The 16,501-nt window shown below is 44.1% G+C and overlaps 1 protein-coding gene across 1 annotated transcript in view; it reads left to right on the top strand.

The window, feature by feature from the left end:
- PCIF1 (phosphorylated CTD interacting factor 1) overlaps positions 1-9,093 on the top strand; it is a 199,871-nt gene extending 190,778 nt beyond the window's left edge. The window contains exons 13-16 of the mRNA XM_075349755.1: positions 4,124-4,308; positions 4,631-4,724; positions 4,802-4,977; positions 8,232-9,093. Coding sequence (XP_075205870.1) covers positions 4,124-4,308; positions 4,631-4,724; positions 4,802-4,977; positions 8,232-8,445 — 669 coding nt within the window. The 3' untranslated portion in view covers positions 8,446-9,093. The remainder of the gene's footprint in view (positions 1-4,123; positions 4,309-4,630; positions 4,725-4,801; positions 4,978-8,231) is intronic.
- Positions 9,094-16,501: the final 7,408 nt, after the last annotated feature.

Raw genomic sequence — 16,501 nt, 5'->3', positions numbered from 1 at the left:
GCCCCCAGTGATGCCACATGTCCCCTATGGCTGGCACACGGCCCCCTGTGGCTGGCACACGGCCCTCTATTGCTGCACATGGCCCTCTGTGGATGGCACACATCACCCTGTGTTAGATATCGCCCCCATGCTGCTGCTTTTAGTAAAATAAAGTCTTTCCTTACCTTCTTCAGTGCTGTCCTCCCTCGTGTCTCCCTCCGTGCGGTTGAGCTCCGGCCTCCTGCACTTCCTGGTTCTCTGTGCCGGTCATGTGATCGGCACAGCAGAGTGACATCTCTGCGTGCCTGTGATCCCACCTCCCCTGGACCCTGCAGTATATAATCCGTATATTCGGATTATAAGACGCACTCCCTACTTTCCCCCAAAATTTTTGGGGAACAAAAGTGCGTCTTATAAAGCGAATAATATGGTAAGTCCATCAAGTTCAACCTTTCTCCAACATACATACATTCTCTATCACTAGATTATTTATAACCCACAATGCCAATTATTGTGGAAAAAGCATTCAGCCCTTATTTAAATACTATCTGCCATTACTACCTCTTATGGTCTGACCGCTCTACCTGTAATGAACCTTTCCTATTTAGCGGCTGGAATTGCCTTTCTGCTTCACATAATTAATGTCTGCTGGTCCTTTGCAAGGACTTGAAACGAATGTCATGTGCTAGTCTTTTTCTGTATGATGTTTTAATTGCAGTGGTACACTATTGCTTTTTAAACCTGTTGGTATCAGTACTATTGGCTCTAGTACTATTAGAAATTGCTGAAAGTATCAACACCAATGACATTTCACCCCTCATATAGTCATGGCCAAAAGTGTTGGCACCCTTGAAATTATTCCATTGAATTCTTCCAGAAAATTTATTACAATTACACCTTTTGCTATACATGTGTTTATTTCCATTGTGGGTATTGGAACAACACAACAACAAAAAAAACTTAGGGAAAAAAAAAGGCGAATTGGACATAATTTCTCATAAAACTCCAAAAAAAAAGGCCGGACAAAATTGTTGGCACCCTCCACTAAATATTTGGTTGCACAACCTTTGTAATAAATAACTGCAATCAATCGCTTCCTATAACAATCAGCAAGCTTCTTACACCTCTCAATTGGAATTTTGAACTCTTCTTTTACAAACTGCTCCATTTCTCTCATATTTGAAGGGCGCCTTCACCCAACAGCAATTTTAAGATCTCTCCACAGGGGCTCAATGGGATTTAGATCCAGACTCATTGCTGCCACTTCAGAACTCTACACTGCTTTGTTTCCATCCATTTCTGGATTCATCTTGAAGTATGTTTGGGGTCATTGTTATGCTGTAAGACCCATGATCTAAGACACAAACCCCGCTTTCTGACAATGGGCACTACATTGCGACCCAAAATCCTTAGGTAATCTTCAGATTTGATGATGCCTTGCACACAGTCAAGGCACCCACCCAAGGCAGCAAAACAACCCCTAAACATCTTTGAACCTCCAACATATTTTACAGTAGGTACATTGTTCTTTTCTTTGTAGGGCTCGTACCATTTTCAGTAAACAGTAAAATTATGTGCTTTACTAAAAAGCTCTATCTTGGGCTCATTTCTCCACCAGACACTTTCCCAGAAGGATTTTGGCTTTCTCATGTACAGTACATTTGGGCAAACTGTAGTCTGGCTTTTTTATGTCTCTGTGTCAGCAGTGGAGTTCTACTAGGTCTCCTGACATAGTGTTTTATTTCATCCAAATGTAGACACAGTGTGCGCTGACACAGATGCACCCTGAGCCTGCAGACAGCTTGAATTTTTTGGGAACTTGATTGGAGCTGCTTATCCACCACCTGGACTATCCTGCTTTGCAACCTTTCAGATTTTTTCTAAGCTGTCCATATCCATGGAGATTAGCAACATGTTGTGCACTGTGGACAAAGGGACATCAATATCTTTAGAGATGGGACTTGTAACCTTCAGATTCTTAATATTTTTCAATCATTTTGGTTCTCAAGTCCACAGTTCTCTTCTCCGCTTTCTGTTCTCCATGCTTAGTTTGGCACACACACACAGACAGACCGTGCAAAGATTGAGTCAACTTCTCTCTCTTTTATCTGGCTTCAGGTGTAATTTTCATATTGTCCAACATATTAACCCCTTCAGCCCCCCGGCACTTTCCGTTTTTTTTTTTTTGCTCCCTTTTTTCCAAGAGGCGTAACTTTTTTATTTTTCCGTCAATCTTGCCATATGAGGGCTTGTTTTTTGCGGGACGAGTTGTACTTTTAAATGAAACCATACATTTTACCATATAGTGTACTGGAAAACAGCAAAAAAATTCCAAGTGTGGAAAAACTGCAAAAAAAGTGTGATCGCACAATAGTTTTTGGGATGTTTTATTCACCATGTTCACTATATGGTAAAACTGATGTGACATTGTGATGCCTCAGGTTGGTGCGAGTTTGTAGACACCAAACATGTATAGGTTTATTTGTATCTTAAGGGGTTAAAAAAAAAATTCACAAGCTTGTCCAAAAAAAGTGACGTACGTTTTGTGCCATTTTCCGAAACCCGTAGCGTTCTCATTTTTCAGGATCTGAGGCTCAGTGATGACTTATTTTTTGCGTCTCGAGCTGACATTTTTAATGGTACCATTTTTGCGCAGATGCTACGTTTTGATCGCCTGTTATTGCATTTTGCGTAAAACTTGCGGTAACCAAAAAACGTAATTGTTACATAGTTACATAGTTACTTAGGTTGAAAAAAAGGGCCATCTAGGTCCATCTAGTTCAACCTTCCTCCACCAGTTCTACATTTAGTCACTAAGTCATTTATAACCAACAATGTTGTGTGTACTGAGGAAATCATCCAGCCCTTTTTTAAAAGCTGTTATAGTATCTGCCATTACTACCTCTTGTGGTAGGGCATTCCACAGTCTGACTGCTCTAACTGTAAAGAACCCTTTCCTATTTAGCTGTTGGAATTGCTTTTCTTCCACTCGCAGTGAGTGCCCCCTGGTCCTTAGTACTGTCTTTGGAAGAAATAAGTCATGTGCCAGTCCTTTATATTGACCACACATGTATTTATACATATAAATGAGATCTCCTCTGAGACGTCTTTTTTCTAAGCTAATTGTGGCGTTTGGAATTTTTTTGCCACTACGCAGTTTACCAATCAGATTAATTGATTTTATATTTTGATAGATCGGACATGTCTGAACGCGGCGATAGCAAATATGTGTGGTTTTTTTGGGGGGGTTTAACCCTTTAAATTTCAATGGGGTGAAAGGGGGGTGATTTGAACTTTTAGGTTTTGTTTTTTTTTTCTTTTATTTTTTAAAACTTTTTTTATTTTTTTATTTTTTATTTTACTAGTCCCCCTAGGGGGCTATAGCGATCAGTGACTTCCGGTGGGGGCGGCGGTAAGTGAAAATCATGGCGCGCGCATATACATCTCGCTGCCAGACTTTGGCAGCGAGATGTAAGGGGTTAAATGTTGCGAGTGGAAGCGATTCCACTTGTAACATGCAGGCACACATGTGAGCTGTTGAAAACAGCTGATATGTGCGCCGATCGCCGCAACCTGCCCGCAGCAGGGGGCGGGGCTTAACGTCACACGCTCCATAACGGATAGATCCGTCAAGGGTCGTGAAGGTGTTAATATTTCATATTACCTGTTTCTTGCCACAGGTAAGTTTGCAAAAGCAAGACATGCTTGAAACAAAGTTTTTAACCACAAAAGGTGCCAACAATTTTGTTTCTCACATTTTGGGGGTTTTATGTAAAATTATGTCCAATTTGCCTTTTTCTCTGTTTTTTTTTTTGTGTTGGTCCAATACAGACAGGAAATCAACATGTGTAATTGCAATAATTTTCTGGGAGAAATATATCATTTTTTGGTGCCAACACATTTGACTATGACTGTGTCTCAGAAAACTGACATGAGTGGTTGCTGTTGTCATTGGTTCCACATTTTCATGCTCCCTGATAGAGGAAGTCATTACATTGAGAAGAAAGCATCCACACGCACAGTGAGGGGCGTCTGTGGGGCAAGGAGATGAGGGGCAGGCATTGTAGTTGTATTATAGTAGAGGAGGGGGAGTTAAGTGTAATGAAAGGACGATGGTGTAAGGCTTCTGTCTTTTATCATACAGGTGATGTTTGGAACAGCACAGTATGAAGGCTCAGGACTGCAGGGGGCGCTCCCAGTCCACGTGTTTCAAACTTTGCACAAGATTTTTGGTGTTACTTCTGAGTGCTTTGCTTCTCCCTTGAACTGTTATTTCAAGCAATACTGCTCTGCATTCCCCGACACAGATGGATATTTTGGCTCCAGGGGGTGAGTCTTCAGATCTACATCTCCACTGCAGGATGCATCTTTTTTAGCTACTTTATCAATTATGCATTATACTTAGTGTGACGAACGTATTTGCTGAGACAAATCCCACCTTGTGTCTACTGGATATAAATACGGTACAGCATCCTCAGAGATGATTCTAATATGGGTCATAAAGCATTAAGCTATGAGACAAGACAATTTTTATATTGTGGAAGGACAGAGGCTCCATAGACTTGTTACCTGTACAAGTATCTATCTTATTGAATGTTGTAAGTAAATAATATCCTATCTTTGGGATTTCTTTTTTTTTCTTTTTCCCTAGGCCATGTCTCAGTTTTTTTCCTCTAAGTGGTTCTTTCGAGGCCAATCCTCCTTTCAGTGAGGAACTGATGGATGCCATGGTCACTCATTTTGAGGTACAAGAAAAGTAGCATCTCTGCGTATTATTTAGAGACATGGTGGTTCTTTGCTTGATCATCCTCTGTCTTTTCAGAACCTTCTGGAGAGTTCAGATCAGCCCCTGTCCTTCATTGTGTTTATCCCAGAGTGGAGGGACCCACCAACACCTGCCCTCACGCGTATGGAAGAAAGTCGATTCAAACGCCACCAGTTGGTTCTCCCGGCCTATCAGCATGAATATCGAAGCGGCTCTCAGCATTTGTGTAAGAGGTATGTATTGGTGACATGGCACTGCATTAACATCTTGCGGGTGGCCACTTCACTGCTGTAAGCCTGTTGAATAAAACATTGAAGGGTGGCCCAACTATATTCATATTGATCTATCCTAAGGATAGGTCTTCAGTATAAGATTGGTAGGATTCCACCACTTACGACTCCCACCAATCGCCTGTTCTCGATGCCGGAAGAGGCCAAATGTAAATGTAAACCATGTATGGAGCCGGAACAGCACAAATCTGTACACTGCAGTGGCCGCTCCCAGGTACTGCAGATGTGTCCCAGTTGAAGTAAGTACCGTGTTTCCCCGAAAGTAGGACCCCCCCGAAAGTAAGACAGGGTGGGGGTTACGGGGGGGTCCTTCAATGTAAGGCCTCCCCCGAATGTAAGGCAGGGTTGGGGGGCCAGTGTACCACTGTTATGGGGGTGGGGCTGTGTGCAGTATCCCACTGCACTGTTATGGGGTGTGGGGCTGTGTGCAGTGGGATACGGCACTGTTATGGGGTATGGGGCTGTGTGCAGTGGGATTCGGCACTGTTATGGGGTATGGGGCTATGTGCAGTGGGATACGGCACTGTTATGGTATGCAGGCAGAGGGTATACGGCAATTACCGTACAGTACCGTAGTGTGTTATTGTTACCGTACTTTGATTTGTTGTCTGCTTTCCAGTTGAACGGTGTAACGTTAAGTACTGTATTGTAAAAGAGATACTGAATGATAAACAATGCTGATGCGGTACCGTATATTTTTACCCCTAGACATGAGCGCTTCCGGGAGCGGTAAAAGAAAGAGCTACTCCGTGGAGTATAAAAAAGGAATAGTGGAAGAGTCTTGGGGCAAAAATATGGCAGAATTCTGCAAGGAAAAAATGTTGAGTGAACGATTGGTGCGTAAATGGCGAGCAGATTACGGTCACCTCAGTGAGCAAGTGGAGAGCGGCATGGCTAAAAAGCGCAAGGTTGGATGTGGTCGGCAACCAATGTATACCGAGCTGGAAAGCCTGGTCTGTGAGTGGGTTGCTGACAGGAGAGCGAAGACATTGGTGGTGACCAGGGCTCAGATTCAGGAATATGCCCTTGCTATGGCACCCCAGTTTGAAATTTCCCCAGAGGAATTCAAGGCATCACAGCACTGGGTGGATAACTTTCTTGAGCGCAATGACCTGTCGTTGAGAAGATCCACAACCCTCTTTAGGCTGGAAGATGCGGAGATTGTTAAGCGTGCATTTGCATACAAGAAGTTTGTGGATGACACTGACTTCTCAAAGTACGGTCTCTCCAACATGATTGCCATGGATGAAACTGCCGTGTTCATGGGCCAAGCAGCTCAAACCACCATTGACCAACGAGGTGCCTCCTCTGTGTACGTTCCCTCCACCGCTTATGAAAGTGCACGTGTCACCTGCATTTTGGCGATTCGTTTGGATGGCAGTAAAGTCCCACCTTTACTCATTGCGAAGGGCAAGAAGGACAAGATTGAGAGGGTGTCTGGCATTTATGTGCTGGAAACTGAAAAAGCTTGGGCCACACAAGCGGTTATAAGGAAGTGGCTTGATTTAATGCTGCCGCTTGTTATGCGCGGGAACAAAAGAGCGATGCTGATCTGGGATGCAGCCAGCACACACCGCGCCAAAACCATGAAAAACTTCCTTCATGAGCGGAGAATCGACCAGATCATGATTCCGGCAGGGATGACGGCTTATCTCCAGACTCTGGATATCGCCATTAACAAGCCCTTCAAGGACAATCTCCGTGCAGAAATCAATGATTACATTGAAAACCGTATGGAGAGGAACGTCCGTGGGAACTTTGTTAAGCCAAAACTGCCTGAGATTGTTAACTGGGTGAAGAATTCATGGGGAAAGATAACTGACACTTGCGTTGCTAATGCACTGCGAGCTGGCTACCTGGACAAGACCTGCTCATTTCAGGACAGTGCCGTTGCAACACATGACAGGTATGGGCCAATGATCCAGGCGGAAATGGAGCCCCAAGAAAATCCAGAGGAACCTCAGAGTGTTGATGTTTATGATGATGTTCCTGAAGATGATGACCTCGTTGTGATGGAATAAATCTTGTTTTATCTTCCAGTATAACTCATTCAGACTGTTTGTTGTTGTTAGTTCGTTGTTTTACATGTTATACATGGAAATACCGTCATACGGTAAGACGGTAGTAACAAGATATTCTTGATACGCTACATTTGTTTTATTCTACTGTTTGGTGATGACGGACTCTTCAGCATGTTAATAAATGTTAATTTATTGGTTAAAAAGAAATTGTCATTTTTTTTCGGCTAATGTAAGACCTCCCCTGAAAGTAAGACAGGGTGGGACTTTTTGGGGTAAAATTAATGTAAGACAGGGTCTTACTTTCGGGGAAACACGGTAGGCGCTGCGTTGCAGTACCTGGTAATGGCTTTTACATAGTGTACAGAGCTGTTTACATACCATCACTGCCACAGTTGAAAAGCCACACAACAGCTCCAACAACTGTGTAGCAGCCTCTGCCGGGTATTGCAGATCCACTCCTATTCACTCGATTAGGGACAGATCTATAGTACTAGCCAGCAGTACTACACAGTTGATGGAGCTGTTCTGTTCAGGTTGCCAACTGCATACATCCGCACAGCACTGAGAACGACTGATAGTGGGGGTGTCAGATGTTGGACCCCAAAGATATGATATTGATGACCTATCCACAGGATAGGTCATCAGTATAAAATAATGGAACAAGCCTTTACACACGGAAAATGAAATCCATGTGGCTGTCGGGGAATGCCGTTACTTTTCTGAGATAACTGCCTTTTACAACCCAAGTCCATTTCCCTTTTTATTCGGAATTTGGTTATACCGCTTCCTTGTAACATGTCCATTTTATATTTATATCATATTATTTTATGACATAGTAAGCTTCATGCTGCATGTTCACATGTTCAGGATCCTAATCATATCCACTAACATTCCTTTTCAAAATGCAAGTGCATGAAGTATGTGACCAGCAGAGTATGCAGCATCCCCACTAATTCTCATGTATACGCACCAGCGGCAAAAATATAAATGTCAGGCTCCGATTTCTATCATGCATTTTTTGTATAATACAGGTGAACATTTGCCATTGGCCAGTCCCAAACAGTTTAATGTAGTTTCTTGTTTTTCTGCTATGACACAATATCCCACTGAATATTGTTCTCTCCTGTGTTGTTATTTTCTACTTACATTTCTTTCCTCTGTTTATTCTCATCACAGAGAAGATCTGTATTACAAGGCTGTACACAATACTGCCATACTGTTTCTACAAAACGAAGCCGGCTTCCAGAAGTGGACACCTACCCCAGAGCACGTTCAAGAGTTGTGCGCCGCATACAAACACTCGGGAAGGTTCTCCAATTCCTCGTCTGCGTGCCCTGAGAAAGAACCCACAAGGGAGGAGGGCACCAGCAAGGACAGTATGAATAATTAGAACATTGACATTCCCATTTTTGTGGGCACTACATGCCCAGGTCAGTAGGGCAGAACGTAAATCTCCATTCACTAGGACATAAGTATGATCTTTTAGTCTATGTACTGTAACACTCCATCAGAGAATCCATCAGTTACAAAGGGTAGGGTGCTGGACTCCTTCTACACGTTTGTAGGATGCAAAGGCATTATCCCAGGCTGATTGCTATTAGGCAGTGGATGACGGCTCTGTTTTCTCCATCTGTAAAATATCTGGTCATTTATCCTCTCCCGTGTGGGAGGTCACATTGTTCTGAGTGGAGGTGTTAGGGAGGAAATAGCTCTGATGTGTGAAGTTGTGTGTGTGGTGCACTGCTCATAAGTATGAAGTTGTGGATATAAATACTTTGCCTCCCATCTACAGAGCTGTATGTAGCTTTGCCATGTATATAGCTTTATGTATCAGCACTCAGCAGTATCTTTGATGGTATTAGGGATTTGCATGTCTTACTATCTTTTCGCATATTGTGTGTATGTGCGTTTTTTTGGTTTGTTTTTACTTTCGATATTGTGATTGGTGCATGTTGGGTATGTGCTAATTATCCTTGTAATTAATTTAATGTCTAACCATTTTATTACTTTTATCAAACAGTAAAAGGTCTATTTTTGATTTCCGTCTCCGAGTATTAACTAAAAAACAAAATATGCACCTAAATAAATGACACTGATCCAGACTGCATGCACATAGCGGAGCATCACTGAAGAATATTATCTCCTGAAACACGGGTCACAGAACAATGCAGCAAACATTTACTCTCCTAACCCTCTTCAGTGATCAGTATTACATTAAGTGTAAATGTCAGCACATGAGCCGGCTGCGGCGCTCTTTTGCATTTGTTAGAACTGCCTGCTGTTCCCTTTGATTTGTATGCTTTATGTCTGCCGAGCGCTTACATTTTCCACTATGTGTACTCTGTGTTAGTTCTAGATCAAACAGATTTATTGTAATGAAGCCGTTTTCTTAATAGATTTGATGACAAAAAAGTCCCTGCCATGTGAACCATATTTTTGCAGTTCTATGATCTCCTTAAAGGGATTTATACTATAAATCATTATTACACCAAAAGTCATTGATTTCTGTTAATAGTAGTTTTAAAGTTTATAGAATATATTGTTCCATAAAAATACAATTTTCATCATGTTTTGCTTCTATCTGTCATCCTTTGGTGTTGCTGCTCATCTTTCCTTTTTGGGGATAACTCCATGCAGAATCAGTCTCCTTCCTCCTCTGGCAGCTGACAATATAGGTCCCTTACATCTCCTGGCATGTTACTACAGAGGTTCTGCTTTCTTCCTGACAAGCAGAGCAGATCATTATTTCCTTTGGCTACTATGCAGTGGACAGAAGATCATTATGCAGACAGTGATTGAGTATATATGACCATCAGCACTCAGCTCATTAAAGGGAATCAGAAAATGACCTAGTTTTAAATCAGTTTTTTATATTAAATAAAGTGTTTTGGGTCTTTTTCAATTTATAATGTCACTATTCTGTCCACTAGACCGAATACTAGAATCATACTTTTTGTTCCATATATCAGCATTATCATTATCACAGACTTGATTGCAATGACATATAGCACTACAATCTACAGCATACAACACAGGAACCACCATTCACAATAGCTGATGTCACCTCATCCTTGCCAAGATCAAAAAATGAGCAGAAAAAATTATATTCAAGCCGTGTATTACATAGCCATCATTACCAGCAGTGATAATCTACCTTTATTTGCTGCTTTTATTCACTGACCGCGGCACTTCAGTGCTGCTCGAACCGACCCAGGTACTTGTTTGGGTTCCAATCAGCTCCCCAGGAGGCGATCGTGGAGCATTGATGGGTTGTAATGACAGCTAGGGGTCTGTTAAAGGCTCCCGCCGCTGCCATATTCGTTCAAAACGTCGTATGTATTCCACAAAAGTATCCATAAGAAAAGCTCACCTTGCAAAAAAAATAGCTTTCCCATGTATCATGTAATGGAAATTTTATAAATGTTATGGGTGACGCCAACCAATTTTTTTTTATTTTTTTTTTTAAACTACTGCAATATTAATAAAAACACTATATATATATATATTTGATATTGACATCATCGTAATGACCTGAACACTCTTACCCTGTCTTTTGTATTGAAGCACCTAATGAATGTGTTCATTACGAAGGGAGGGTGAGAAGGGTCATCTGTGACATCGCCCATTGTAATCAGCGGTGTGTAGCGGTGCTATCTGTAGATATTGTATGAATCAATTAGCAGGACCCAGTCCAGGGACCATGGCAGTGATATCTGGTCACTGGATTGGAGCCTTGAAATCCGCCTCCTACCTCATGGCGTCATACACAGCTCTTCTTTTGATTAGCTTCTTTTGATGACATTATGCCAGGCAGTACAATCAAAAGAAGAGCTGTACTTTTAAGTATCTGTCATTGCAATCCTGCCTCTGATATTAAGGAGGTTTTGCTGAAAATCTTCTAGAAAGGAAAGATCCAGTGCCCAGTATGAGAATTGTAATAATAATAATTTTATATAGCGCTATTAATTGCACAGCGCTTTACATACATTGGCAACACTGTCCCCATTGGGGCTCACAATCTAGAGTCCCTATCTGTATGTCTTTGGAGTGTGGGAGGAAACCGGAGTACCCCAGAGGAAACCCACACAAACACGGGGAGAACATACAAACTCCTTTGCAGATGGTGTCCTTGATGGGATTTGAACCCAGGACCCCAGCGCTGCAAGACTGCAGTGCTAACCACTGAGCCACCGTGCCACCTATAATTGTAAGATTACTAATTTCGTTTGTCATTTTTTTTCAAAGTGTATCTGTCACCAGGTTTTTGTTTTCCCATTTGAGAACAGCATGATGTAGGGGCACAGACCCTGACAGCTGCTTACTGCAGTTTTGATGAAATCACGGTTTTACCTGCTGCAGAATTACCAGTTCTTTGCATGTTGAGCTCTATATAACTCCGCCCACACTACTGATTGACAGTTTATTCCTCTAGACAGTGTAGATAGAAACCTGCCCATCAGTGGTGGGGCAGAGTTAGAGAATTCATAATAATAATTTTATTTATATAGCACTAAAATATTCCGCAGCACTTTACGATTAAAAAGAAAATGGAGGACCCCTTGTCAGCAGGTTTACCAGTCCCCTAGTGATAATCTGCTATATACAGTGTTTTATTAAAACTAAAGCAAACCGCCCAGTAACTATGACAACACTGAAATCAGGGTCTCTGACTCAATATTATGCTGCTCTCAGATTAACCTGGTGATTAATTCCCCATAAAAATAGATGTAAGGGTATGTGCCCACGTAGCAGAATTTCTGCACACAACACTGCATGCTTTGGCTGGAAAAACGCAGAACAAAAAAAACACACTTTATCTTGTTTTGGTATTTTTTATGCATTTTTTTTTTCCTGAGTTTTTAGGTCACGGCATTCGAGGGGGTTCCTGCTCTGTACCCTCGCGATCGCCACCGGGTCTCCGTCTGATGTTACAGCTGTGACTCTGCTCTCACTGCCAAGACTGCTACCCGCGCTGCTCCTGGCAGTTTAACTCCCTAAATGCTGCAATCAATCGTGATTGCAGCATTTGGGTGGCAGGGAGAGGAACCGCTTATCTCTCTCTGGCAATCAGTTCCTTGTCATAAGATCACAGGGACCCGATAGCTGCCATGGCAACCCTGGGTTGTTACCATGACGACTCTTGGTTACTGAGCTACGGATCACCCCACAGAGCATGCCAGTTGCATGGTGTGAGAGGCAAATTGTCAGTGCTGCGAGTTCAGCACTGACAGATCTAACGCACTGCAGTGGACTAGATCAGACGCAGGAAGAAACGCTGAAAGGAAAAAATCTGCAATATGTGCATACTTTGCTGGGATGCGTTTTTCATTGCAGTTTGATTAAAATCTGCAAGAAAAAACGCAGCGTGGACACACCGCCTAACACAAAAATATGAATTACACAATAGGTCATTTTCTGATTACATACTTCCATAAAGGAGAACCTGTCATCAGGATTTTATACCCCAAATTAATGGCATGTATGCTTTAATAACTGCACTTACAGCTCTTCTGCCTCTCTTGCACTGCACTTGCAACTCTCTTGGCTCTTTCCTCCTATATTTACAGCTCTACTGTCTCTTTTCTACTGTACTTACAGCTCTGCTGCCTCTCTCCAACTGCACTTAGAGCTCTCCTGCTTCTTACTGCACTTAAGGCTCTCCTGCCTCTTTCCTTTTACATTTACAGCTCTAGTGTCTCTCTTCTACTGTACTTCTGTCTCTCTTCTACTTTACTTACAGCTCCCCTGTCTCTCTCCTCCTACACTTACAGCTTTCCTGCCTCTCTCCTACTGCACTTACAGCTCTCCTGCCTCTCTCCTACTGCACTTACAGCTCTCCTGCCTCTTTCCTCCTACACTTACAGCTCTCCTGCCTCTTTTCTCCTACACTTACAGCTCTCCTGCCTCTTTCCTCCTACACTTACAGCTCTCCTGCCTCTTTCCTCCTACACTTACAGCTATCCTGCCTCTCTCCTACTACACTTACAGCTCTCCTGCCTCTTTCCTCCTACACTTACAGCTCTCCTGCCTCTTTCCTCCTACACTTACAGCTCTCCTGCCTCTTTCCTCCTACACTTACAGCTATCCTGCCTCTCTCCTACTACACTTACAGCTATCCTGCCTCTTTCCTCCTACACTTACAGCTCTCCTGCCTCTTCCTTCCTACACTTACAGCTATCCTGCCTCTTTCCTCCTACACTTACAGCTATCCTGCCTCTTTCCTCCTACACTTACAGCTCTCCTGCCTCTTTCCTCCTACACTTACAGCTCTCCTGCCTCTTCCTTCCTACACTTACAGCTCTCCTGCCTCTTTCCTCCTACACTTACAGCTATCCTGCCTCTTTCCTCCTACACTTACAGCTCTCCTGCCTCTTTCCTCCTACACTTACAGCTCTCCTGCCTCTTTCCTCCTACACTTACAGCTATCCTGCCTCTTTCCTCCTACACTTACAGCTCTCCTGCCTCTTTCCTCCTACACTTACAGCTCTCCTGCCTCTTCCTTCCTACACTTACAGCTCTCCTGCCTCTTTCCTCCTACACTTACAGCTCTCCTGCCTCTTTCATCCTACACTTACAGCTCTCCTGCCTCTTTCCTCCTACACTTACAGCTCTCCTGCCTCTTCCTTCGTACACTTACAGCTCTCCTGCCTCTTTCCTCCTACACTTACAGCTCTCCTGCCTCTTCCTTCCTACACTTACAGCTATCCTGCCTCTTTCCTCCTACACTTACAGCTATCCTGCCTCTTTCCTCCTACACTTACAGCTCTCCTGCCTCTTTCCTCCTACACTTACAGCTCTCCTGCCTCTTTCCTCCTACACTTACAGCTATCCTGCCTCTTTCCTCCTACACTTACAGCTCTCCTGCCTCTTTCCTCCAACACTTACAGCTCTCCTGCCTCTTTCCTCCTACACTTACAGCTATCCTGCCTCTTTCCTCCTACACTTACAGCTCTCCTGCCTCTTTCCTCCTACACTTACAGCTCTCCTGCCTCTTCCTTCCTACACTTACAGCTATCCTGCCTCTTTCCTCCTACACTTACAGCTATCCTGCCTCTTTCCTCCTACACTTACAGCTCTCCTGCCTCTTTCCTCCTACACTTACAGCTCTCCTGCCTCTTTCCTCCTACACTTACAGCTATCCTGCCTCTTTCCTCCTACACTTACAGCTCTCCTGCCTCTTTCCTCCTACACTTACAGCTCTCCTGCCTCTTCCTTCCTACACTTACAGCTCTCCTGCCTCTTTCCTCCTACACTTACAGCTCTCCTGCCTCTTTCATCCTACACTTACAGCTCTCCTGCCTCTTTCCTCCTACACTTACAGCTCTCCTGCCTCTTCCTTCGTACACTTACAGCTCTCCTGCCTCTTTCCTCCTACACTTACAGCTCTCCTGCCTCTTCCTTCCTACACTTACAGCTATCCTGCCTCTTTCCTCCTACACTTACAGCTATCCTGCCTCTTTCCTCCTACACTTACAGCTCTCCTGCCTCTTTCCTCCTACACTTACAGCTCTCCTGCCTCTTTCCTCCTACACTTACAGCTCTCCTGCCTCTTCCTTCGTACACTTACAGCTCTCCTGCCTCTTTCCTCCTACACTTACAGCTCTCCTGCCTCTTCCTTCCTACACTTACAGCTATCCTGCCTCTTTCCTCCTACACTTACAGCTATCCTGCCTCTTTCCTCCTACACTTACAGCTCTCCTGCCTCTTTCCTCCTACACTTACAGCTCTCCTGCCTCTTTCCTCCTACACTTACAGCTATCCTGCCTCTTTCCTCCTACACTTACAGCTCTCCTGCCTCTTTCCTCCTACACTTACAGCTCTCCTGCCTCTTCCTTCCTACACTTACAGCTATCCTGCCTCTTTCCTCCTACACTTACAGCTATCCTGCCTCTTTCCTCCTACACTTACAGCTCTCCTGCCTCTTTCCTCCTACACTTACAGCTCTCCTGCCTCTTTCCTCCTACACTTACAGCTATCCTGCCTCTTTCCTCCTACACTTACAGCTCTCCTGCCTCTTTCCTCCTACACTTACAGCTCTCCTGCCTCTTCCTTCCTACACTTACAGCTCTCCTGCCTCTTTCCTCCTACACTTACAGCTCTCCTGCCTCTTTCATCCTACACTTACAGCTCTCCTGCCTCTTTCCTCCTACACTTACAGCTCTCCTGCCTCTTCCTTCGTACACTTACAGCTCTCCTGCCTCTTTCCTCCTACACTTACAGCTCTCCTGCCTCTTCCTTCCTACACTTACAGCTATCCTGCCTCTTTCCTCCTACACTTACAGCTATCCTGCCTCTTTCCTCCTACACTTACAGCTCTCCTGCCTCTTTCCTCCTACACTTACAGCTATCCTGCCTCTTTCCTCCTACACTTACAGCTATCCTGCCTCTTTCCTCCTACACTTACAGCTCTCCTGCCTCTTTCCTCCTACACTTACAGCTCTCCTGCCTCTTCCTTCCTACACTTACAGCTATCCTGCCTCTTTCCTCCTACACTTACAGCTATCCTGCCTCTTTCCTCCTACACTTACAGCTCTCCTGCCTCTTTCCTCCTACACTTACAGCTCTCCTGCCTCTTTCCTCCTACACTTACAGCTCTCCTGCCTCTTCCTTCCTACACTTACAGCTATCCTGCCTCTTTCCTCCTCCACTTACAGCTCTCCTGCCTCTTTCCTCCTACACTTACAGCTCTCCTGCCTCTTCCTTCCTACACTTACAGCTCTCCTGCCTCTTTCCTCCTACACTTACAGCTATCCTGCCTCTTTCCTCCTACACTTACAGCTCTCCTGCCTCTTTCCTCCTACACTTACAGCTCTCCTGCCTCTTTCCTCCTACACTTACAGCTCTCCTGCCTCTTCCTTCCTACACTTACAGCTATCCTGCCTCTTTCCTCCTACACTTACAGCTATCCTGCCTCTTTCTTCCTACACTTACAGCTCTCCTGCCTCTTTCCTCCTACACTTACAGCTATCCTGCCTCTTTCCTCCTACACTTACAGCTATCCTGCCTCTTTCCTCCTACACTTACAGCTCTCCTGCCTCTTTCCTCCTACACTTACAGCTCTCCTGCCTCTTTCCTCCTACACTTACAGCTATCCTGCCTCTTTCCTCCTACACTTACAGCTCTCCTGCCTCTTTCCTCCTACACTTACAGCTCTCCTGCCTCTTCCTTCCTACACTTACAGCTCTCCTGCCTCTTTCCTCCTACACTTACAGCTCTCCTGCCTCTTTCATCCTACACTTACAGCTCTCCTGCCTCTTTCCTCCTACACTTACAGCTCTCCTGCCTCTTCCTTCGTACACTTACAGCTCTCCTGCCTCTTTCCTCCTACACTTACAGCTCTCCTGCCTCTTCCTTCCTACACTTACAGCTCTCCTGCCTCTTTCCTCCTACACTTACAGCTATCCTGCCTCTTTCCTCCTACACTTACAGCTCTCCTGCCTCTTTCC

Source organism: Anomaloglossus baeobatrachus, chromosome 5 (genome assembly GCF_048569485.1).
Source record: "Anomaloglossus baeobatrachus isolate aAnoBae1 chromosome 5, aAnoBae1.hap1, whole genome shotgun sequence".
NCBI classification, from domain to species: domain Eukaryota; kingdom Metazoa; phylum Chordata; class Amphibia; order Anura; family Aromobatidae; genus Anomaloglossus; species Anomaloglossus baeobatrachus.
The sequence above is the reverse complement of the archived record's forward strand: the minus strand, read 5'-3'. Positions and strand labels throughout refer to the sequence as shown.